General features: G+C 37.1%; 1 protein-coding gene across 2 annotated transcripts in view; it reads right to left on the reverse strand.

The window, feature by feature from the left end:
• Positions 1–26,804, reverse strand: part of TEX9 (testis expressed 9) — a 64,307-nt gene that overhangs the window by 13,980 nt on the left and 23,523 nt on the right. For both annotated transcript variants that reach the window (XM_019442021.2, XM_019442022.2), the window contains exon 10: positions 8,215–8,349. In XM_019442021.2, the coding sequence (XP_019297566.1) occupies positions 8,215–8,349 (135 nt within the window). The remainder of the gene's footprint in view (positions 1–8,214; positions 8,350–26,804) is intronic.

The following is a 26,804-nucleotide window of genomic DNA, read 5'->3' on the forward strand; positions in this document are numbered from 1 at the left end:
CGCTACAAGGATTAAACATACAGACATCACAATGACTCTAAACCAATATCTTTCTATAATAACACTGAATGTAAATGGACTAAATGCACCAACCAAAAGACATAGGATATCAGAATGGATAAAAAAAACAAGACCCATCTATTTGCTGTCTACAAGAGACTCATTTTAGACCTGAGGACACCTTCAGATTGAGAGTGAGGGGATGGAGAACTATTTATCATGCTACTGGAAGTCAAAAGAAAGCTGGAGTAGCCATACTTATATCAGACAAACTAGACTTTAAATTAAAGGCTGTAACAAGAGATGAAGAAGGGCATTATATAATAATTACAGGGTCTATCCATCAGGAAGAGCTAACAATTATAAATGTCTATGTGCCAAATACGGGAGCCCCCAAATACATAAAACAATTACTCATAAACATAAGCAACCTTATTGATAAGAATGTGGTCATTGCAGGGGACTTTAACACTCCACTTACAGAAATGGATAGATCATCTAGACACACAGTCAATAAAGAAACAAGGGCCCTGAATGATACATTGGATCAGATGGACTTGACAGATATATTTAGAACTCTGCATCCCAAAGCAACAGAATATACTTTCTTCTCGAGTGCACATGGAACCTTCTCCAAGATAGATCACATACTGGGTCACAAAACAGCCCTTCATAAGTATACAAGAATTGAAATCATACCATGCATACTTTCAGACCACAACGCTATGAAGCTTGAACTCAACCACAGGAAAAAGTCTGGAAAACCTCCAAAAGCATGGAGGTTAAAGAACACCCTACTAAAGAATGAGTGGGTCAACCAGGCAATTAGAGAAGAAATTAAAAAATATATGAAAACAAACGAAAATGAAAATACAACAATCCAAAAGCTTTGGGATGCAGCGAAGGCAGTCCTGAGAGGAAAATACATTGCAATCCAGGCCTATCTCAAGAAACAAGAAAAAACCCAAATACAAAATCTAACAGCACACCTAAAGGAAATAGAAGCAGAACAGCAAAGACAGGCTAAACCCAGCAGAAGAAGAGAAATAATAAAGATCAGAGCAGAAATAAACAATATAGAATCTAAAAAAACTGTAGAGCAGATCAACGAAACCAAGAGTTGGTTTTTTGAAAAAATAAACAAAATTGACAAACCTCTAGCCAGGCTTCTCAAAAAGAAAAGGGAGATGACCCAAATAGATAAAATCATGAATGAAAATGGAATTATTACAACCAATCCCTCAGAGATACAAGCAATTATCAGGGAATACTATGAAAAATTATATGCCAACAAACTGGACAACCTGGAAGAAATGGACAAATTCCTAAACATCCACACGCTTCCAAAACTCAATCAGGAGGAAATAGAAAGCTTGAACAGACCCATAACCAGCCAAGAAATTCAATCAGTCATCAAAAATCTCCCAACAAATAAGAGTCCAGGACCAGATGGCTTCCCTGGGGAGTTCTACCAGACGTTTAAAGCAGAGATAATACCGATCCTTCTCAAGCTATTCCAAAAAATAGAAAGGGAAGGAAAACTTCCACACTCATTCTACGAAGCCAGTATTACTTTGATTCCTAAACCAGACAGAAACCCAGTAAAAAAAGAGAACTACAGGCCAATATCCCTGATGAATATGGATGCAAAAATTCTCAATAAGATACTAGCAAATCGAATTCAACAGCATATAAAAAGAATTATTCACCATGATCAAGTGGGATTCATTCCTGGGGTGCAGGGCTGGTTCAACATTCACAAATCAATCAACATGATACATCACATTAAGGAAAGAAAAGATAAGAACCATATGATCCTGTCAATTGATGCAGGAAAGACATTTGACAAAATCCAGCACCCTTTCTTAATAAAAACCCTTGAGAAAGTCGGGATAGAAGGAACATACTTAACATCATAAAAGCCATTTATGAAAAGCCCACAGCTAACATCATCCTCAATGGGGAAAAACTGAGAGCTTTCTCCCTGAGATCAGGAACATGACAGGGATGTCCACTCTCACCGCTGTTGTTTAACATAGTGTTGGAAGTTCTAGCATCAGCAATCAGACAACAAAAGGAAATCAAAGGCATCAAAACTGGCAAAGATGAAGTCAAGCTTTCTTTGCAGATGACATGATACTATACATGGAAAATCCGATAGACTCCACCAAAAGTCTGCTAGAACTGATACATGAATTCAGCAAAGTTGCAGGATACAAAATCAATGTACAGAAATCAGTTGCATTCTTATACACTAATAATGAAGCAACAGAAAGACAAATAAAGAAACTGATCCCATTCACAATTGCACCAAGAAGCATAAAATACCTAGGGATAAATCTAACCAAAGATGTAAAAGATCTGTATGCTGAAAACTATAGAAAGCTTATGAAGGAAATTGAAGAAGATATAAAGAAATGGAAGAACATTCCCTGCTCATGGATTGGAAGACTAAATATTGTCAAAATGTCAATACTACCCAAAGCTATCTACACATTCAATGCAATCCCAATCAAAATTGCTCTAGCATTCTTCTCGAAACTAGAACAAGCAATCCTAAAATTCATATGGAACCACAAAAGGCCCCGAATAGCCAAAGTAATTTTGAAGAAGAAGACCAAAGCAGGAGGCATCACAATTCCAGACTTTAGCCTCTACTACAAAGCTGTAATCATCAAGACAGCATGGTATTGGCACAAAAACAGACACATAGACTAATGGAATAGAATAGAAACCCCAGAACTAGACCCACAAACGTATGGCCAACTAATCTTTGACAAAGCAGGAAAGAACATCCAATGGAAAAAAGACAGTCTCTTTAACGAATCGTGCTGGGAGAACCGGACAGCAACATGCAGAAGATTGAAACTAGACCACTTTCTCACACCATTCACAAAAATAAACTCAAAATGGACAAAGGACCTGAATGTGAGACAGGAAACCATCAAAACCCTCGAGGAGAAAGCAGGAAAAGACCTCTCTGACCTCAGCCGTAGCAATGTCTTACTCGACACATCCCCAAAGGCAAGGGAATTAAAAGCAAAAATGAACTACTGGGACTTTATGAAGATAAACAGCTTCTGCACAGCAAAGGAAACAACCAACAAAACTAAAAGACAACCAACAGAATGGGAAAAGATATTTGCAAATGACATATCGGACAAAAGGCTAGTATCCAAAATCTATAAAGAACTCACCAAACTCCACACCCAGAAAACAAATAACCCAGTGAAGAAATGGGCAGAAAACATGAATAGACACTTCTCTAAAGAAGACATCCAGATGGCCAACAGGCACATGAAAAGATGCTCAACGTCGCTCCTCATCAGGGAAATACAAATCAAAACCACACTCAGATATCACCTCACGCCAGTCAGAGTGGCCAAAATGAACAAATCAGGAGACTATAGATGCTGGAGAGGATGTGGAGAAACGGGAACCCTCTTGCACTGTTGGTGGGAATGCAAATTGGTGCAGCCACTCTGGAAAACAGTGTGGAGGTTCCTCAAAAAATTAACAATAGACCTACCCTAAGACCCAGCAATAGCACTGCTAGGAATTTACCCAAGGGATACAGGAGTACTGATGCATAGGGGCACTTGTGCCCCAATGTTTATAGCAGCACTCTCAACAATAGCCAAATTATGGAAAGAGCCTAAATGTCCATCAACTGATGAATAGATAAAGAAATTGTGGTTTATATACACAATGGAGTACTACATGGCAATAAGAAAGAATGAAATCTGGCCCTTTGTAGCAACGTGGATGGAACTGGAGAGTGTGATGCTAAGTGAAATAAGCCATACAGAGAAAGACAGATACCATATGTTTTCACTCTTATGTGGACCCTGAGAAACTTAACAGAAACCCATGGGGGAGGGGAAGGAAAAAAAAAAAAGAGGTTAGAGTGGGAGAGAGCAAAAGCCTAAGAGACTCTTAAAAACTGAGAACAAACTGAGGGTTGATGGGGGGGTGGGAGGGAGGGGAGGGTGGGTGATGGTTATTGAGGAGGGCACCTTTTGGGATGAGCACTGGGTGTTGTATGGAAACCAATTTGACAATAAATTTCATATATTGAAGAAACAAAATAAATAAAACTTTCACTGTGCTTTTTATCACTGGCTGTATAATGTTCTACAATAAATAAAAAAAAAACAATGACTTCGAAAAAAAATGCAAAGATGCTTTGAAAGACACATCCAAATCACACAATAAGGTACAGATGGCCTCTATATAGAATACTTATGTATCTGTTAGAGAAAATGAATTTGAAATTCAAAATATTGTCACATGAACTAAGGATGATTTTCTTTTATTTTGACAAGATTAATTTTTTTAAAAAATGAAATTTGGTGAAGGCCACAAGGACAATATGTAGCCCACAAAACCTAAAATAGTTATTAGCTGGCCCTTTATGGAAAAAGTTTGCCTACCTTTGTCCTGTGTAGAATCCTAAGGATAGAATACGTGACTTTACCAAGTTTCAAGATACAAATTAAATCTATAAAAGTAAACTGTATTTCTCTATACTAGCAACAAATAATTGAAAACTGAAATTTTAAAAATTTACAATAACATGAGGAAGATTAAAAACTAAGGGACAAGTGTGAAAAAAATGTACAAGACCTGTATTCCAAAAACTACAAAAAACTGCCTACAGAAAATGAAGAAGGCTTAAAAAGTAGATATGCTCTATTCATGATGTGGAAAACACAGTATTAAGATGTCACTTTTCCAAGTTGATCTACAGATTTAATGCAACTCCAAGCAAAATTTCCATACTACCAAAACCACCTATAGATTCAATGCAATGCCTCTCTATCAAGATTGCAGTTGCAGTTATTACAGAAGTAGATAAAACAATCATAAAATTGATATAGAACCACAAACGATTTCCAAAAGCCAAAGCAATCCTGAGAGAAAAGAACAAAGCAGGAGGCATCACACTTCCTGATTTCAAGCTATATTGTAAGACTAGTAATTAAAATAGTATGGTATTGGCATAAAAGCAGACACATAGACCACTGGAACAGAATCAAGAGCCCAGAAATTAATCCATGCATATACAGTCAACTAATAATGGGAAAATGATAGTGTTTTCAATAAATGGTGCTGGGAAAATTAGATATTCACATATAAAAGAATGCAACTTGATTCTACCACTATCAGTTTAGTCCAAGCTACCTCATCTTTCACACTGCACCTCTTAACCAGCATCCATCCTTCCAATCAATTATCCACACAGCACACAGAAATACTTTCCAGGTACACATCTGATCATAGCAGAGTCTCCTTTCACCTTTTTCAAATAACCATACAGTGACTTTATACTACTCTTTGGGTAAAACCTGTAATACTTAACATGGCCTAAAGGATCTAGATGGTTTGGCCTCTACCTAATGTTGGAGGCCTCACTTTGCAACACTCCCTTGACATCCATCCCTGACTTTCATACCTTGTCTTTCTTCCTGCCACAGTGCCATTTTTTACATAGGATTCCTTTTGTCCATAATCTAGCATCTAACTCATTAATATTATTTAGAACTTAGCTTAGAATTACTTTTTAAAAAAGCATTCCTTGAGGTGCAGGGTTGGCTCAGTCAGTTAAGTGTCCGACTTCAGCTCAGGTCATGATCTCGTGGTTTGTGGGTTTGAGCCCCGCGTCGGGCTCTGTGCTGACAGCACAGAGCCTGGAGACTGCTTCAAGTTCTGTGTCTCCCTCCCTCTCTGCCCCTGCTCGTGCTCTGTCTCTCTCAAAATAAATAACATTAAAAAAAAAGAATTAAAAAAAAAGCATTCCTTGACCTGGTTACCTGCTGAAAGCACAGTTGCACCTTAGTTTTGCTTGATGAACTAACACACAGCTTCTTCACTATGAAGTGTGTGATTGTAAGCACCACATTTATTTTTATCATGTTTATATCTCTAGCCTCTAGTAAAGATCTGGCAGGTACCTAGAAGGCCCTCATAAATATTTCTGAATGAATTAAGGAAGAATTAGATATTATTTGTTCCTAAATGACATGGACTTGGTGACATGTTTTAAATGGATTACAAGCAAATCATCAAATGCCCTGTTTTAAGAATTCCAATTAAACCATCACAAAGTTGTTTTTCCTCATTCCTTCCTGCAGTGTGTTTCAGGGGCAATTATTATGTTTCAGGCACTGAGACCCAACAATGGATGAGACATTCAGGGTCCCTCCACTCATGCAGCATCTGGTTTAAGCTGACTGACTTTTCATTTTGAAAGTTACTCTTATTCTAAGGCCAGATTACTTGTTTCCTAACCTCTGTGGAGAAGAAATATATCATTATTTTTAAAATAAATCTTTAACTTTCTTATGACTCTGAGGAAATCTTGTTCTATTTTATGGAAAATTTACTCTTTCTTAAACATACAGACCTGAATAATTTTAATTACCTACCTATTTATATGTCTAATGAGAATGAGAAGCAAAGTACAAAGAATTAAAATGGAAAATAAAATATACCTCCTCACAAAACTTATATACAGACTAGACGACAAGCAAAAACCTAACAGCATATGCCCAGAGTCCTTCAAAGACAGAAGTTAGAAATAAAGCAAAGTAATTAAAAAATGAAAAACTTAAAGACATACACATATTTTTTCAGAAATCTGAAATAAGTTATGTCTAAGAACTCTGATCTTGAAATGCCTACTTCATAGCAAATAGTTACACAAAATGTTATCCCAACTATCTTTAAACTCATCACCCATAATGCTGACTTGGGATCAGAAATTTATCTTGGACACATTTGTTTTTACAGTGTTGATGGTTTTAAACTGAGATCGCATACCAAATCCTCATTACTTGAATTTGTAAAATGGCTGATTAGGATTATTGCTGTCATGGAAACTAGTTTTTCCTTCTGCTTCTCTAATGTGTGTGCTAAAACAGACATCACATCTACAACCAAGAATTAGCAAATCCTGGCATATACATGGTTATTCCATTTTCTTCAAAATCCCTTCAGAGTGCACCAAAGTGAAAATAATACTCCAAGAGCATGCTAATTATTGGCAAGTTATAAAGATGACTTCCTAACTTGCTTACTAACTTCTATTAATAAATCCCTGTCATCATACTATCACTGATGGCTCTTGAACATGAACATAGTCTGATCACACAGCATAAACTATCTCACAGAAGATATCTTAAAACTCTTTAGTCACTGTAACATATTTGCCTCTGTTAAACATGTTAGAGGATTCATCAAGTTCAGTTTAGTTCTATGTTCTAACATAGTGTTACTGTTAGTTCTAATACTTATTAAGTGTTATTAATTTAGTCCAAAATGTATCATCTGTGTCTATAATGACAGTGGCTCCTAATTTCATCACCCAAGTCATTGTTAAAGTATTCATTATTGTCCTAAGGGAGAGATTCCAATGGAGCATCACTTTTAGGCTGACATAGAACCAAAAACTAAGAGCCAAAATTTATACAAGATTTTGATATACAAAATAGAGTACACAAAAAGTTTTTACACAACATGGATATGTGAGCCTTTATTTATTCAACAGACATTTCAGGGACTGAGTGCTAATTCTATGACCATCACTGGCTAGATACCAGGATACAACAGTCATCCTTACAACAACCCTATAATAGTGACTATCAAAATGTTGTCTCAGAAGCAGTGGCATCAGCATCAACCTGGGAACTTGTTAAAACTGCTTCCTTAAAGTAGTTACAACAGGCCTCACCCCAGACCTACTAAATCTGAAACTCTAGGGTTGGGGCCCAGCAATGTGTTTTAATAAGCCTCCCAGGTAATTCTGATACACGCTCAAGTTTGAGAACCACATAATTGCATTAATATACTGAAAAATTGAGGCTCAGAGAAGGAAGCAGACTTGAGGTGGAAAAGGGACATTTTCCTTTCATCTATCCCCAGAGATTAGAAAAATGTCTGGCACATAATATGTGCACACAATAAAGATTTTTGGATGGGAAAATGACTGAATCCTCTAAAGAGGTGTGCTATCATCCAATTATGGCAATAGCCCAAGAAATATAATCCTAACTTATTGAAGATGTACATATTGATGATGAAAGTATTTCTTCTTTGAAGAGAATTGTTTGCCATGACATCAAGAATTATAATTTAAAAACTATTATTTTTGACTCTTGCATAAAAGAAGTTACCAAAGGTGACCACTACCCAAACTGTTCAATTTTTCCATACCTTGTTATTTTGCCTTGATTTACTTAACTCCAATTTATACTTTTCTGCCTCTTCTAGAGCTCTATTCAACCGAACTTCTGTAGCACTTTGATTAGTAGCAGCCTGTTTTTGTAGTCTTCTTTTATTTTCTAATTCCTGTACAGTAAAAGAAATATATGGGACATTTATGAATATATCACAAGTTCCCTCTATTATTATATAACATTTTCCATTTCTCCCAAATTTTACACACACACACACACACACACACACACACACACACACACACATACAGCTGGGGGCGGAGGGCTGAAGACTGACAGAAGTCTCAGGGAATTCTCACTTCCACATTAGTAGTAGGAAAATATATCCTTAAAAATGTAGTTATGAATTCAACTTTCAAATTACTATTTGTTTGGAATTTTCTACTTCTTTTTATGTAGTATAGAGATTCTCTGTATTTATTTTATAAGCAACTCCTTGTAACTACAATTCTTCCTTTGGGAACCTCCCCAAAACACCCATGTAAGGCACAAACTCTCTCATAAACACTGTGTTTATGTAAACCTAACAAAGTATAGAAGAAATATTTGTTAAAAACAGAGCATTCTATGTTAGCCTTATAGGGAAAATCCCAACTCTGAGCAAAAACAACAGATCTTGTGGATTAATTTTCCCCATCTTGGGGTAGGTTTAGACTTGCATTTCTGCAAATATTCTAAGAGATGCTGCTGCACAGAGTCTACAGGCCACACATGAAGAAACATGAACATGTAGGATAAACTCCAAATTCTACCATCATCTGGCACTACAGTTTCATCTCCTGCCAGAAATGTTACCTTCAGATGTATCAGCAGTATGTGGATCTCTTCTAAACAGCTATGATGTTTCTTGCCTCTAAGCCTTTGCTCATGCTCTTGCTTCTGCCCTGATCCCTCCTCCTGCCTACTCCTCATTTTTACATGCTTATCCTTTAAAACTCAGTGAAGGGTGTACACGAGGGCTTTACCTCCTCCAATAAGCCTTCCCTCATTATCTTCCTCATTCTCCTCCTAGGCTGGATTAGGTACCCTTCCTTTACAGCTTCTACAACACCGTGACGCACATTTATCACGGTACCTGCTGTGGAGAACTGAAACTATCCATTTACTTCATTTCCCCCACTATAATATAAACTCATTAAGGATAGAAATGGTCTTAATTTCTGTATTCCCAGAACTTTAATGACATGTTTATTCAATTAAATTTATTTTGTAATACTTAACTCACTCTTCTTTGCATTTCCTATAGTGCCTAGTACAGAGCTTTATATACAACAGATACTCAATAAATATCAGGGAATTGAAATGATGCAGTTAAAGCTACAGTTGTCTGTTTTCTTCTTTTATTAAGTTTTTTTTCTCCTGGCTGCATCACTAGGTTTTATTTGAAAACTGATCTCCCTGGCTCTGAGTAATTAAGGGCAAAACAAAACAAAATACAACAAAACACATGCTGCTCTTTATGTAGGTTTCTAAACAAATCAAACTGTGTATGGATACCATCTGCTATCACCAGCCTTCTTCACAGCTTTGTGGGTGGTAGCTACAGTAAGAGCAAGCTTGATTTATCTCACTGTTCACATGGAAAAGGCAGAGATTCTCATTAGCTAGAAAGTCCACAATTCTAGCTGCCTCATTTCAGCCTCCTCTCGTAAGAATATGAGATAAATCTTTGCCCTTCTCTTTCCTCCTGGTGACTTTGTAACCTGCTTCATAGAGAAATGGAAACCATCCTACACCACATTATGTTCCCCTTTTTGTGAATCAATATTGACCTCCTGCTTGGGAGAAGTGAAAAAGAAAAACGGTAGCCATTAGAATACTAAAATACGAAATAAAATATTCCTATACGAGTAAATCTACTAAGGGAAAACCTTACCAAAAACTTGAAAACATTGCTGTTTTCAGTCACACTCAAGGACTCTCTACAAAATGCATACAAAGTACCAATATTTTTTATATATGCTGAAAATAATAAAGTAAACCTATTGTTACCAAAGTTAAGCATTTTACATGTTGTTAGAGAAAATTTTTATGAAAGATCTCAAGCCCTTACTTTTACATCAGCTTTAAAAGAAAAATCTAGATAGCTTAAATAAAATAAAATCTAACTTTAAAACTCAAAGAGTATGAGATCCAAGAAATAATTTGCCATCCTCTGATAACTTTTAAAGCATTCATAAGGCACTACAAGAGGGCAAGAATACAGAGAGGTATGTATCAGTAGCCACAGCACAGGATGAAATGTAGCAAATGCTTTAAGAGGAAAAAGTCGCCACAGTAATTTAGAAGAGAAATAATCACATGAGGACAACAAGTAAATGATCAGATAAGGTTCTAGAAACAGGTGGCTAAGGTACAAAGAGCATTAAATGTGGAGTCAGAAAACCTATGAACTGTGATAGACTCAGTTTCCACATCTGAAATTGGAAGTGATGAGATGTATATCTAATTACTTATGCAACACATTTATCAAGCACTTACTATGTGCCAGGTACTATTCTATATGAATGATGGGCACATGATAATTAACCAAAGTTCCTCCCTTCATAAAGCTTACCTTCTAGACGAAAAGACAGATGATAAGCACATACATATATACATACTCATACATAATATCTGGTAGTGATAAGGGCTATGAAGAAAAATAAAGAAGGCTTGGCGCCAGAAGCGAGAGCCCCTTGGGGCTCATCCTGCCCTCCCCCTCATTGGGTCAGTGAAAAAACGGTAAGAGTAGTGGTATTTCACCGCTGGCCGGCAAGGCCGGCAGACCCTGCCCCGCCCCTTCATGGGGGGGGGGCGGGGACGCCAGGGTCCTCCCACTTATTTTTTTTTTAATGAAATTTATTGTCAGCTTGGTCTCCATACAACACCCAGTGCTCATCCCAAAAGGTGCCCTCCTCAATGCCCATCACCCACTTTCCCCTCCCTCCCATCCCCATCAACCCTCAGTTTATTCTCAGTTTTTAAAAGTCTCTTATGATTTGGCTCCCTAACTTTTTTTTTCCTTCCCCTCCCCCATGGGTTTCTGTTAAGTTTCTCAGGATCCACATAAGAGTGAAAACATGGTTATCTGTCTTTCTCTGTATGACTTATTTCACTTAGCATAACACTCTCCAGTTCCATCCACATTGCTACAAAAGGCCCTATTTCATTCTTTCTCACTGCCAAGTAGTATTCCATTGTGTATATAAACCACAATTTCTTTATCCATTCATCAGTTGATGGACATGTAGGCTCTTTCCATAATTTGGCTATTGTTGAGAGTGCTGCTATAAACATTGGGGTACAAGTGCCCCTATGCATCAGCACTCCTGTATCCCTTGGGTAAATTCCTAGCAGTACTTTTGCTGGGTCACAGAGTAGATCTATTTTTAATTTTTTGAGGAACCTCCACAGTTTTCCAGAGCGGCTGCACCAGTTTGCATTCCCACCAACAGTGCAAGAGGGTTCCCGTTTCTCTACATCCTTTCCAGCATCTATAGTCTCCTGATCTGTTCATTTTAACCACTTTAACTGGCGTGAGGTGATATCTGAGTGTGGTTTTGATTTGTATTTCCCTGATGAGGAGAGATGTTGAGCATCTCTTCATGTGCCTGTTGGCCATCTGGATGTCTTTAGAGAAGTGTCTATTCATGTTTTCTGCCCATTTCTTCACTGGGTTATTTGTTTTCCGGGTGTGGAGTTTGGTGAGCTCTTTATAGATTTTGGATATTAGCCCTTTGTCTGACAAGTCATTTGCAAATATCTTTTCCCATTCTGTTGGTTGCCTTTTAGTTTTGTTGGTGGTTTCCTTTGCTGTGCAGAAGCTTTTTATCTTTATAAGGTCCCAATAGTTCATTTTTGCTTTTAATTCCCTTGCCTTTGGAGATGTATCAAGTAAGAAATTGCTGCGGCTGAGGTCAGAGAGGTTTTTTCCTGCTTTCTCCTCTAAGGTTTTGATGGTTTCCTGTCTCACATTCAGGTCCTTTGTCCATTTCAGTTTATTTTTGTGAATGGTGAAAGAAAGTGGTCTAGTTTCATTCTTCTGCATGTTGCTGTCCAGTTCTCCCAGCACCATTTGTTAAAGAGACTGTCTTTTTCCATTGGATATTCTTTCCTGCTTTGTCAAAGATGAGTTGGCCATACTTTTGTGGGTCCAATTCTGGAGTCTCTATTCTATCGGTCTATGTGTCTGTTTTTGTGCAATACCATGCTGTCTTGATGATGACAGCTTTGTAGTAGAGGCTAAAGTCTGGGATTGTGATGCCTCCCGCTTTGGTCTTCTTCTTCAATATTCTTTGGCTATTCGGGGTCTTTTGTGGTTCCATACGAATTTTAGGATTGCTTGTTCTAGCTTTCAGAAGAATGTTGGTGCCATTTTGATTGGGATTGCATTGAATGTGTAGATTGCTTTGGGTAGTATTGACATTTTAACAATATTTATTCTTCCCATGCATGAGCATGGAATGTTTTTCCATTTCTTTATATCTTCTTCAATTTCCTTCATAAGCTTTCTATAGTTTTCAGCATACAGATCTTTTAAATCTTTAGTTAGGTTTATTCCTAGGTATTTTATGATTCTTGGTGCAATTGTAAATGGGATCAGTTTATTTGTCTTTCTGTTGCTTCATTATTAGTGTATAAGAATGCAACTGATTTCTGTACATTAATTTTGTATCCTGCGACTTTGCTGAATTCATGTATCAGTTCTAGCAGACATTTGGTAGAGTCTATCGGGTTTTCCATGTATATTATCATGTCATCTGCAAAAAGTGAAAGCTTGACTTCATCTTTGCCAATTTTGATGCCTTTGATTTCCTTTTGTTGTCTGATTGCTGATGCTAGACCTTCCAACAGAAGTTGGAATTCCAATGGAATTTGTCCATTTCTTCCAGGTTGTCCAGTTTGTTGGCATATAATTTTTCATAGTATTCCCTGATAATTGGTTGTATTTCTGAGGGATTGGTTGTAATAATTCCATTTTCATTCATTATTTTATCTATTTAGGTCCTCTCCCTTTTCTTTTTGAGAAGCCTGGCTAGAGGTTTATCAATTTTGTTTATTTTTTAAAAAAATCAACTCTTGGTTTCATTGATCTGTTCTACAGGTTTTTTTTTTAGATCCTATATTATTTCTGCTCTGATCTTTATTATTTCTCTTCTGCTGGGTTTGGGGTGTCTTTGCTGTTCTGCTTCTATTTCCTTTACGTGTGCTGTTAGATTTTATATTTGGGATTTTTCTTGTTTCTTGAGATAGGCCAAGATTGCAATGTATATTCCTCTCAGGACTGTCTTTGCTGCATCCCAAAGCATTTGGATTGTTGTATTTTCATTTTCATTTGTTTCCATCTATTTTTAAATTTCTTCTCTAATTGCCTGCTTGACCCATTCCCTGGTTAACCCCTCACAGGGATGGGAGGTGGGCCACTGGGGGCCTCCCACTTATTCTACACCTCTCATGTCTCTTCACCATGCCAGACTAGAGTCAAGGTCAACAGGGTCTTCTTTCCCCCCTGATTCCGCCAAGCCTGTTCCCCTGGCTTTGGTTTCACTGGATAGTAGGTAGGGACAGTGGGAATCTTGTTCATCTATTCATGCATGTCACTAATTAGGTGATGAGGCATTTGGCTACCTTAAGAGAGTCATATTTACTCCCGAAATTTACATTTGGAAGGCTTCCAAATTGGGGACGATTCTTGTAAAGATCTGGAGGGAAGAATTATAGACTGAAGGAACAATGAAAACAAAGATCCTCAGGTAGGAATCCATTCAGCATATTCAAAGATCACCAAGGTGGTATTGCTATTGAGGTAGGACTATCAATCTAGGAGGTTACTGGAATAGAGTAAGTGAACGACAGTAGCTGGGGCTTGGATAGAAGTAGTGAGTTTTTGATAAGTAGTTAATTCTATGTATTTTGAAGATAGAATTGACAGAACTTGTTGATGGGTTGGATGTAGATATGGGAAGAGAGAAGGAGCAACAGGACTTTTGGATTTTGGCCTGAACAACTTGATGTTTTTTACTGAGAAGGAGAGGAAAAGCATGTTTGCAGAAGGCAGGGAAGCAGGAGCTCCTTTTAAGATGTACGAAGTTTAACATATCAAGCAGAAGTATCAAGTGGGCACCAAAGAAGAGGTTAGAGCAAGAAAAAGAAATGTGGTGGTGATCAACATATGGATGGTATATAAAGCCATGGAAGTGAATGAGAGCATCTAACAACTGGATGTAGACAGAATAGTGAAGAGAGCCAAGGACTCAGCCTTGGGCACTTCCACATGTAAAGATCAAGAAAATAAGGACGAAAATCATTAAGTGTGCTATAGAAGTCAAATGAAAAGTATTTCAAGGAGTGAGTAATCAACCATGGCAAATGTTACTGAGAGACAAATTACTGAAAGGAATAATAACTGACTACAACTGGCAGTGTGGATTATTGATGATGTTGTAAAGAATGGTTCTGAGGCAGAGCAGAGATGGAAACCTAACTAGACTAGTTTCAGGAGAGAATGACAAATGAGGAATAGAGACATTGGGTATAAACAACCATTTTAACAAGCTTCACTATAATGGGGAGCAATGTTATAGAGCTGGAGGTACATATAAGATCTATGGAGGTTTTAAAAAATATATTGCATATTCTATAACATGTTTCTATGATAATATGAGTAATCCAATAGATGAATGTGATTTTTGAGAGAGAAAGACAGGATAATTGTAAAAGCAAAGTCCTTGAGTAGGAGAGAGGGTATGTGATCCAGTACACGGTAAAGAGAGGCATTTACACAGAAGAGGTAGGAATCTATTGTCATACATTAGGGGGAAGCAGAGTAGATGGGTACAGAGGCAGAGACATTCACAGATTTAGTGACAGGATGACAAAGGGTTATCTTTTGATTTTATTTTCTTAGTAAAACAGGGGGCAAAGTCATGAACTTAAAATGGGAAAGTTAGAAGTACTGAAAAGTTGAGGAGAAAAGTTCACCTGTTTAATAATCATCTTGGGAGAGGGAAATGACTTCTCAGAAAGTTGGAGAGGAAAATGGCATTACACCTGAGATTTGTAAAATAAATTAAAATAGGACCAATCCATTTGGCTGGTGTTTTTTTGTTTTGTTTTGTTTTGACAGCCCAAATTCACTGCACTTGAGGAAGCATGCAGTAGCAAGGACATTAGGTTTAACTAGGCTTGGGTTTTGCCCACACACTAGATTTGCAGGGAAATTAAGAATATACAATGGATAATTAAGTAGTGAACATGAAAACTAAGCTGGGAGGAAGGGAATAAAGAACTGGGGGGAGATACAGATCTGTATAATAAAAATGTATTTGACTATACACAACTATCTTATGTACGTGATAGCAATTTGTAAACTACACAATATTAAACAAAAGGACCATTAATATAACATCTCTACAGGACACATCTAGGCAAAAATTTAAAAAACTTTCTTTGCAAAATAAGAACTTGAAGAAATTAAGAAAATGATTTTGAGTAGTTTTGCTATAAAAGCAAAAAAGAATAAAGTATCTTCAAGAAATGATACAAACATCAATTTTAGCTGGGGAAAAAGATAAAAAGAGAGCAGACTTTTTAAAAAGTGAGTTACTAATGATAAGCATGTTTGTGTGACACAATCCATGGTCAGAGAAACTTGTGGATGTACCTGCTGACTTTTTTTTTTTTTTTTAATTTTTTTCAACGTTTTTTATTTATTTTTGGGACAGAGAGAAACAGAGCATGAACGGGGGAGGGGCAGAGAGAGAGGGAGACACAGAATCGGAAACAGGCTCCAGGCTCCGAGCCATCAGCCCAGAGCCTGACGCGGGGCTCGAACTCACGGACCGCGAGATCGTGACCTGGCTGAAGCCGGACGCTTAACCGACTGCGCCACCCAGGCGCCCCTGTACCTGCTGACTTTAATTTGACCAAAACCAACATAAAACAGAGATTAAGTCTTCCACACATGATAAACAATAAGGATCTAACATAAAAACACATCATAAGCAACTAAAAGAAATAATCAAAACTTGTTAAATGACTATTTAGAGATCATGGAAAAGAGTAGGATGGTGATTCCTGACAGAAGGGAAATAAATGAAGTAGTCCTATAATCACCCCAGCATTCTGCGTCAAGGCAACACCCACACTTTGGGTACAAGGAGGAGAAAACACAAATAGAGCTCAAGGTCTGTTGAGCTGAGTAAGGAGACAGAGATGGTAGTTGGAGGAGACTGAAGCAGCTAGAATTTCTAAGAAGGGTTCAAGTAAGGAGGAACTCCATTAGGAAGGAACTTCAGGAATCCACATACTGAGGATTAGGCCACACCTGCATACAGAGAAACTCAACAAGGCCAGCAAAGAACAAGCAGGAAGTGTATATAGAACAATTCACGTCATTCAGACAAGGAACGAAGACATTTGAGCTCTATACAGACAGAAGTGAGAGTCCATAGTGATAATCTAAGGCATTCAGTGGAGATTTTGGAAGATATCTTTAAGGGAAACCTTGGTAGTAGAGTTGAATTATTCTTGGAGGCTACTCTAGACACACCCAGCCAAACTTAAAAACAGGCCTCAAAGGGACTATATTGAAAAATATCTGTTAAAACCCAATACTAGCTTCAAAGAGCACACTAAACACAGACACTCAATAATATAACATTCACAATGTCTATCATCCAATATAAAATCACTAACCAATTCTAGAAGCAGGAAAATGTGATTGATCTCCAGGAGAAAAAATAGTCAAGAGAAACAAATCCATATCTGAGAAAAATGATGGATCCAGCAGACAAGGCTTTCCAAACAGCTATTTTAATTATATACATTATTATAATGAGAACATAAAGTGAAAATATAAAACAGAATCAAATGGAACTGGGTTAAGAATAAGAACACATCAGACATTGAAAAGAAAAGATGAGTGAACTACTGAAGACATAGCAACAGAATCTATCCAAACAAAAAATATAAAGGAAAAAGGCTTAAAAACATCAGTGACCTAATATCATTGATATATTATCAGTGTGATAATATCAAGTGGTGTAACAAAAGTATAACTGAAGTCTCAGGGGAGAGAAAGAGAGGATAAAGAAAAAATACTGAAAGAAATAATTGCCAACATTTTCCAAATTTCAGGAACATTATAAACCCACAGATCCAAAAAGTTCGACAAACTTCAAGCAGAATAAACACATTCTCCACACAAAACTAAGAAAACACATCATTATCAAATTGCTGAAAACCAGTACCAGGGAATGTCTTAAAAGCAGAGATAAAAGATGTAAAAATAAAAAGGTAGAGCAAAGAATTACTGTGAAATTTTTGTCAGAAATGACATAACCTAGGAGACAGTGGGATGGTATCTTTAAAGTACTAAAAGAAGACAAAAATTTTCAACTGATAATTCTATCTCTAGAGGAAAATACCCTTCAAAAATGTAAGGGTCCAAACACAAGTGCATACAAAATTGATGAAATATGAATAATACCTGTGGCGTGTACCAATGTTGGTTTCCTGGTTTTGATATTGTACTGTAATTATGTTCAATGTTATCAATGAGGGAACTGAGTGAAGGGTACACAGGACTTATTATTTTTCCAGCTTTCTGTGAATCTATAATTTTCAAAATAAAAAAAATTTAAAGAAAACAGTCTTTTTTCAAAGAAACAAAAACAAAGAATCAGTAATTAGCAAACTGATACCACAAAAATGGAAAGAGCAGTTATTTCAAGCAGACATATACAAAAACAGATCTAAAGAATGAAGAATACCAGAAATGGCAAGTATAAAAGGCATTTTCATACGTTAATCTTTTTAAACTATAACTATTTAAAGAAATATTGTGAGATTTATGACATTTAAAAGTAAATGTATAACAACACAAGCATAAAGGAAAGGAGGTAGAAATGGAGTATATGGTTGTGAGCGTCTTATATTTGAAATAGTATAACATGATTTGAAGGTAGATTGTGATATGGTAAATATGTTTTTTGTGTTTGATGTAATTTATGCATGCAAACATTTTTGATGTTTTTTGTGTTGAGTCTAACATAAAAATATAAAACAAAGATATAGCCAATAGGGGAAAAACCACAAAATACTAAAAAATATTTAATTCACAAGAGAAAGGAAGTAACAGAACAGTTAGAAAAGCAAGATGATAGATTTAAATCCAAATATCAAAACCTGAATTAATGTAATTGGTATGAACATGCCAATGAGAGACAAGACCATCAAAGTAGATAAAAAAGCAAAACCCAATTTTGTACTGGCTATAACAAACTCATTCTCAGTATAAAAGGCAGATGACAAGTAAAAAGATGTATCACACAAACACTATGCATCATGAAGCTGGAACTACTACACTAATATCAGAAAAAGTAAGTCGACTTTGGAACAAGAAATATCATCAGAGATTTTAAAAAAGTATTTACAAAGAAGCATTAATCAAAACCACTACAATCCTAATTCTGCAGGCATCCAAAATAGAGACTGAAAATACATGAATCCAAAACTGTTATAACTGAAAGGAGAAAAAGACAAATCCACAACTCTAGTCAGAGATTTCAGCATCGGCACCTAATAAATGATTAAGCACTTTAACAACACCATCAACAAACTCACCCTAATACTTGCAGAACACTCCACTCAACACAGCATACTATATATTTTTTTCAAATTACATGAAGTATTCATCAAAAGATGCTAAATGCTGGTCCATAAAACTAGTTGAGATAAATTTTAAAAGAATGAAATCATACAGGGTAGGTTCTCACACCACAGAATTAAATTAGAAATCAACAGAAAGACATGAAAAATGCCCAATTATTTAGAAATTAAACAATATACTTCTATATAATCCAATGATCAAGAAAAATTATAAAGGAAATGGGAATATACATTGAACTTAATGAAAATAAAAAGACAACATCAAAATTTGTGGAATGCAGATAAGGCAGCACTTAGAGGAAAATTTATAGCTTTAAGCGCTTATGTAAGCAAAGAAGAGACAGATAGAAATTTGAGAGTTGCCAGCTAACATGGAGGAGCAGCAAGGAAGTTTTTTTTGCCTCTCTTGTCCCTGAAATGCAGCCAGATCAACACCAAACCATCTTGCACACCTAGAAAACTGATTTGAGGATTAACATAACAATACAACCTGAACCACAGAATTCAGCAGGTACGTGGCACAGAGACATGAAATGGGGAGAGAGAAGCCAGAGAGGGTAGGGAGCTGGTTTTGCTTGCAGAGAGAGGATGGAGAGTACAGAAAAAGCACTCCCTCCTAAAGCAGCTGGAGGGAAAGAGAAAGAGTAGAAAACCTGCAAGGGACTGAACAAGAAAGGGAGAAAGGAGAGGGTTTGGATACCTTTCAGACTGTATGAACAGGGGAGTACAGAGTCTGAAACTCTGCAGCTTGATACCTGGTGGAGCTCTAGTAGGAAGAGCGAATCCCCAGGAGAAGACAGTGAGGACCAAGGGGTCCTCAGGCCACATGGAGAGTGGCGGTTCCCCTGCTGGGAGGACATTTGATAGAGGCTGTGCAGCCTCCCCAAAGGCAAAGGTCCCAGGGGTTTCTGGAAAACAGCCATGTTTGCTGGTGTTGGAACAAGGACGTTGAGGGTGAAACCTGGTGCCAGATGTGTGTTGTAACTTCCCATAATCCTTGAAACACTGCTGCTACATGATTGTGCAAACTTTTTCTGGGGCAGGTAGGCACCTGGCTGTAGTCTCTGGGAATCTGCAGCAAAGCAGTCATGTGAAAGTTCCTGAGGGCAGGCCAGCACCTAGCCATTCCCCAGAGGGTCTGAGTGGGTCAAAGCTGCAGGGCCCTCAGAAGTGAGGGGTCTACAAACACAGCCCCATCTGAGATAAAACTTAGGACAGGTGCTGCCTGGCAGGCTGATGGCTTGGTCACAGTATAGAAGTGGTGAGTTAACAGAAGCTGGAGACAAAGGAGGGGTGCTTGATTGCTAATGCTCAAGAGCACAGAGTTCTGATACTAGAGACAGGGTAGCTGGGTGATACCATTTTCACCCCTCTGTTGCCACATGTGCCACAATAATCCACACCAGTAAATTAAGCAGTGCCATCTACCAGTAAATTAGGCAGTGCCATCTAGTGGAGAATAGTGTCCTTACTCCAAGCCCTGTCCAACTGGGCCAACCGTTCCCTAGAGGACCACAAGTCTCTCTGCCTGCATAGTTCACGAACTATAAAGTGCTTCATAGTTGGACTTCTAGGGTAAACTGGACATAACTTTAATCATATTTCATTCTGTTCACTGGTCCATCTATCAATTTTTTTCCTTTTATTCTTGAATATAGGAAGAGAAAACAATTATTTTTATAAAGAAGATTTTTAATTTTTTCTACTATATTTTTTACTTTTTGGTAAATTTTTTAGTTCTATTTTACTCTCACCATTTCAATTTATTCTATTTTAGTGTATTCATCTTTTAAAATTTTCAAACTTTTTTTTTCTTTTCTTTCCCTTTTTTCTCTACTCTATCAAGCCTCTTTCAACAACAAGACCAAAACACATTTAGAATCTAGCATCCTTTGTTTTTTTCTGTGTTGCTTTTAATTAATTATTTATTTATTTTATTGTATTAATTTTCTTCCTGCAAAATGACAAAACGAAGGATTCACCCCAAAAGAAAACAGGACGAAATGACAGCCAGGGACTTAATAAAAGTAAGATGTATGAACTAGAATTCAGAATCACAATAATAAGAATACTACCTGGGGTTTAAAAAAGCATAGAATCCCTTTCTGCAGAGATAAAAAAAAGTAAAATCTAGTCAAGATGACATTAAAAGTGTTGTAACTTAGATGCACTCTCACATGGATGCCCCAGTGGCAAGGATGGATGAAGCAGAGCAGTGAATCAACGATACAGAGGACACACTTATGGAGAATAATGAAGCAGGAAAAAAGAGGGAAACTAAGGCAAAAGAGCACAATATAAGAATTAGAGAACTCAGGGACTCATTAAAAAGGAATAACATTTGAATCATAGGAACTCCAGAAGATGAAGAGAGAGAAAAAGGGGTAGAAGTTTTATGTGAGCAAATCATAGAGGAAACTTTCCTAACCTGGGGAAAGACACAGACATTAAAATCCAGGACACAGAGAACTCTCATTAGATTCAACAAAAACCAACCATTGACAAGACATATCATAGTCAAATTCACAAAATACTCAGACAAGGAAAGAATCATGAAAGCAGCAAGGGAAAAAAGTCCTTAACCTACAAGGGAAGACAGATCAGGTTCACAGCAGACCAATTCACAGAAACTTGGCAGGCCAGAAAGGAGTGGCAGGATATATTCAATGTGCTGAATCAGAAAAATATGCAGCCAAGAATTCTTTATCCAGCAAGTCTGTCATTCAAAATAGGAGAGAAAAAAAGTTACCCAAACAAACACTAAAGCAATTCATGACCATTAAACCAGCCCTGAAAGAAAATTTAAGAGGGACTCTCTGAGGGGAGAAAAGATGGGGAAAAAAAAGACCCAAAGCAACAAAGACTAGAAAGGACCAGAGAACACCACCAGGAACACCAACTCTACAGGCAACATAATGACAATAAATTACTATCTTTCAGTACTCACTCTAAATATAAATGGACTAAACGCTCCAATCAAAAGACATAGGATAACAGAATGGATAAGGAAACAAGATCCATCTATATGCTTTTTACAAGAGACCCATTTTATTTTTATTTTTATTTATTTTTTTAATACGAAATTTATTGTCAAATTGGTTTCCATACAACACCCAGTGCTCATCCCAAAAGGTGCCCTCCTCAAAACCCATCACCCATCCTCCCTTCCCTCCCACCCCCCATCAACCCTCAGTTTATTCTCAGTTTTTAAAAGTCTCTTTGGCAAGAGACCCACTTTAGACCTAAAGCCACCTTCAGATTGAAAGTAAGGAGATGGAGAGCCATCTATCATGCTAATGGTCACCAAAAGAAAGCCCTAGTAGCCATACTTATATCAGACAATCTAGATTTTAAAATAAAGACTCTAACAAGAAATTAAGAAGGGCATTATATCATAATTAAGGGGTCTATCCACCAAGAAGATCTAACAGAGTAAAGATTTATGCTCCAAGTGTGGAAATACCCAAATATATAAATCAATTAATCACAAACATAAACTCATCGATAATAATATCATACTAGCAGGGGACTTCAACACCCCACTTACAACAATGGACAGATCATCTAAACAGAAAATCAACAAGGAAACAATGGCTTTGAATGACACACTGAACCGGATGGACTTAACAGATATATTCAGAACATTTCACCCTAAAGCAGCAAATACACATTCTTCTTGAGTGCACATGGAACATTTGCCAGAAGAGATCACATACTGGGACACAAATCAGCCCTCCACATGTACAAAGAGATAGAGATCATACCATGCATATTTTCAGACCACAGTGCTATGAAACTTGAAATCAATCACAAGAAAAAACTTGGAAAGATAACAAATACTTGGAGACTAAAGAACATCCTACTAAAGAATGAATAGGCTAACCAAGAAGTGAAAGAGAAAATTAACAAGTACATGGAAGCCAATGAAAATGATAACACCACAGCTCAAAACCTCTGGGACGCAGTAAAAGTGGTCATAAGAGGGAAGTACATAGCAATCCAGGCCTTTCTTAAGAAGGAAAAAAGGTCTCAGAAACACAATCTAACCTTATACCTTAAAGAGCTGGAAAAAGAACAGCAAATAAAACCCCAAAACAGCAGAAAACAGGAAATAATAAAGATTAGAGCAGAGATGAATACTACTGAAACCAACAAAAGTAGTAGAACAGATTAATGAAACCAGGAGCTGGTTCTTTGAAAGAAGTAACAAAGTTGATAAACCCCTAGCCAATTTGATCAAAAAGAAAAAGGAAAGGATCCAACTAAACAAAATCAAGATGAAACAGGAGAAATCACAACACAGCAGAAATAAAAACAATAGGAGAGTATTATGAGTAATTATATACCAATAAATTAAGCAATCTGGAAGAAATGGACAAATTCCTGGAAACATATAAACTACCAAACCTGAAACAGGAAGAAACAGAAAATTTAACAGACCCATAACCGGTAAAGAAATCATATTAGTAATCAAAAATCTCTCTCAAAAAAACAAAACAAAACAAAACAAAAAAAACATGAGTCCAGGGCCGGATGGCTTTCCAGGGGAATTCTACCAAACATTTAAAGAAAAGTTAGCACCTATTCTTTTGAAGCTGTTCGAAAAAACAGAAATGGAAGGAAAACTTCGAAACTCATTCTATGAAGCCAGCATTACCTTGATTCCAAAACTAGACAAAGATCCCACTAAAAAGGAGAACTACAGACCAATTTCCCTGATGAACATGGATGCAAAATCCTCAACAAGATCTAGCCAACCAGATTCAACAATACATTAAAAGAATTATTCACCATGACCAAGTGGGATTTATACCTGGGATGCAGGGCTGGTTCAACATCTGCTACATAATCAATGTGATATATCACACCAATAAAAGAAAGGACAAGAACCACATGCTCCTCTTAATAGATGCAGAGAAAGCATCTCACAAAATACAGTATCCTTTCTTGATAAAAACCCTCAAGAAAGTAGGGATAAAGGATCATACTTCAAGATCATAAAATAGGGATAGAAGATCATACCTCAAGATCATAAAAGCCATATATGAAAGACCCACTGGTAATATCATCCCCAATGGGGGAAAAATGAGAGCTTTACCCCTAAGGTCCGGAACACAACAGGAATGTCCACTCTCACCACTGTTATTCAACACAGTATGGGAAGTCCTTGCCTCAGCAAACACAAAGGAATAAAAGGCATCCCAATCGGCAAGGAGGAAGTCAAACTTTCACTCTTCGCAGACAACATGATATTCTATACAGAAACTCAAAAGATTTCACCAAAAAACTGCTAGAATTGATCCATGAATTCAGCAAAGTCGCAGGATATAAGATCAATGCACAGAAATCAGTTGCATTCCTATACACCAATAATGAAGCCACAGAAAGAGAAATCCAGGAATCGACCCCATTTACGATTGCACCAAAACCCATAAAATACCTAGGAACAAACCTAACCAAAGATGTGAAAAATCTATACACTGAAAACTATAGAAAGCTTATGAAAGAAATTGAAGAAGACATTAAAAAAATGGAAAAATATTCCATGCTCATGGATTGGAAGAATATTGTTAAAATGTTGATACTACCCAAAGCAATCTACATATTCAATGCAATCCCTATCAAATTAATACCAGCATTCTTCACAAAGCTAGAACAAACAATCCTAAAATTTGTATGGAACCAGATAAGACCCTGACTAGCCAAAGAAATCCTGAAAAAGAAAACCAAAGCTGGAGGCATCACAATCCCACACTTCAACATGTATTAAAAGGCCAGAATCATCAAGAGAGTATTGTACTTGCACAAAAACACACACTCAGATCAATGGAACAGAATAGACAACCCAGAAATGGACCCACAAACGTATGGCCAACTAATCTTTGACAAAGCAGGGAAGAATATCTAATGGAATAAAGACAGTCTCTTCAGCAAATGATGCTGGGAAAAATGGACAGCAACATGCAGAAAAATGCATCTGGACTACTTTCTTGCACCATAAACAAAAATAAACTCAAAATGGATGAAAGACCTAAATGTAAGACAGGAAGCCATCAAAATCCTAGATAAAGCAGGCAGCAATCTCTTTGACCTTGGCTGCAGAAACTTCTTACTTGACATGTCTCTGGAGGCAAGGCAAACAAAAGCAAAAATGAATTATTGGGACCTCATGAAGCTAAAAAGCTTCTGCCCAGCAAAGGAAACAATCAGCAAAACTAAAAGGCAACCGACAGAATGGGAGAAGGTATTTGCAAAGGACATATTGGATAAAGGGTTAGTATCCAAAATCTGTAAAGAACTTACCAAGCTCAACACCCAAAAAACAAATAATCCAGTGAAGAAATGGGAAAAAGACATAAATAGACACTTTTCCAAAGAAGACATTCAGATGACTAACAGACACATGAAAAGATGCTCAACATCACTCATCATCAGGGAAATACAAACATCACTCATCATCAGGAAATACACAATGAGACACCACCCCACACCAGTCAGAATGGCTAACATCAACAACACAGGCACCAACAGATGTTGGCAAGGATGTGGAGAAAGAGGATCTCTTTTGCACTGCTGGTGGGAACACAAACTGGTACAGCCACTCTGGAAAACAGTATGGAGGTTCCTCAAAAAATTAAAAATACAACTACTCTATGACCTAGCAACTGCACTACTAGGTATTTACCCAAGGGATACAGGTGTGCTGTTTCGAAGGGGCACATGCATCCCAATGTTTATAGCTCTACTATCACCAATAGCCAAAGAATGGAAAGAGCCCAAATGTCCATCAACTGATGAATGGATAAAGAAGATGTGGCATATATATACACAATGGAATATTACTCAGTGCTCAAAAAGAATAAAATCTTGCTATTTGCAACAATGTGGAAGGAACTACAGTTTATTATCCTAAGCAAAATAAGTCACAAAAAGACAAATATCATGATTTCACTCATATGTGTAATTTAAGAAAAAAAACCAAACAAACATAGGGGAAGGGAAGGATAAATAAGATAAAAACAGAGAAGGGACACAAACCATAAGAGACTCTGAAATACAGGGAACAAACTGAGGGTCACTGGAGGGGAGGAAGGAGAGGGATGGGTTAAATGAGTGATGGGCATTAAGGAGGACACTTGTTGGGATGAGAATTGGGTGTTATAGGTTAAGTGATGAATCACTCAGTTCTACTCCTGAAATCATTATTAAACTATATATTATATGTTAACCTGTATTTAAATTTAAATGTTCATTTGAATTAAAATGTTCTAAAATTGATCATGGTGATAGTTGCACAATTCTGTGAATATATTAAAAGCCACTAAATTGGGGGACACCCAGTGGCTTAGTCAGTTAAGCATCTCACTCTTGATTTCAGCTTGGTTCATGATCACATGGTTCATGAGTTTGAGCCCTGCATTGGGATCTGCACTGACAGTGCAGAGCCTGCTTGGGAATCTCTCTCTCCCCCTTTCTCTCTGTCCCTCTCCCACTCATGCTGGATGCCTCTCTTTCTCTCTCAAAATAAGTAAACTTTAAGAAAAAGTCACCAAATTGTATACTTTAAAAGGGTGATTTCAGGGTGCCTGCGTGGCTCAGTCTGTTAAGCATCCAACTTTGCCTCAAGCCGTGATCTCACAGCTCATGAGTTCAAGCCCCGCATTGACTCTTGCTGACAGCTCAGAGCCTGGAGCCTGCTTTGGAATCTGTGTCTCCCTCTCTCTTTCACCCCTTCTCCTGGTTGTGCTCTGTCTCTCTCTCAAAAATAAATAAACATTAAAAAAATTAAAAAAAATTTTAGAGTGTGGTGTGTACTATATGTGAATTTTATCTCAATAAATCTATTAATATTCTCTTATATATGGTGGAAGACTTTTTAGTAAACACTAACAAAATAAGTGAACAAAAGTGATG

The sequence above is a fragment of the Panthera pardus genome, unplaced genomic scaffold (genome assembly GCF_024362965.1).
Source record: "Panthera pardus isolate Hobbes unplaced genomic scaffold, ASM2436296v1 HiC_scaffold_24, whole genome shotgun sequence".
NCBI classification, from domain to species: domain Eukaryota; kingdom Metazoa; phylum Chordata; class Mammalia; order Carnivora; family Felidae; genus Panthera; species Panthera pardus.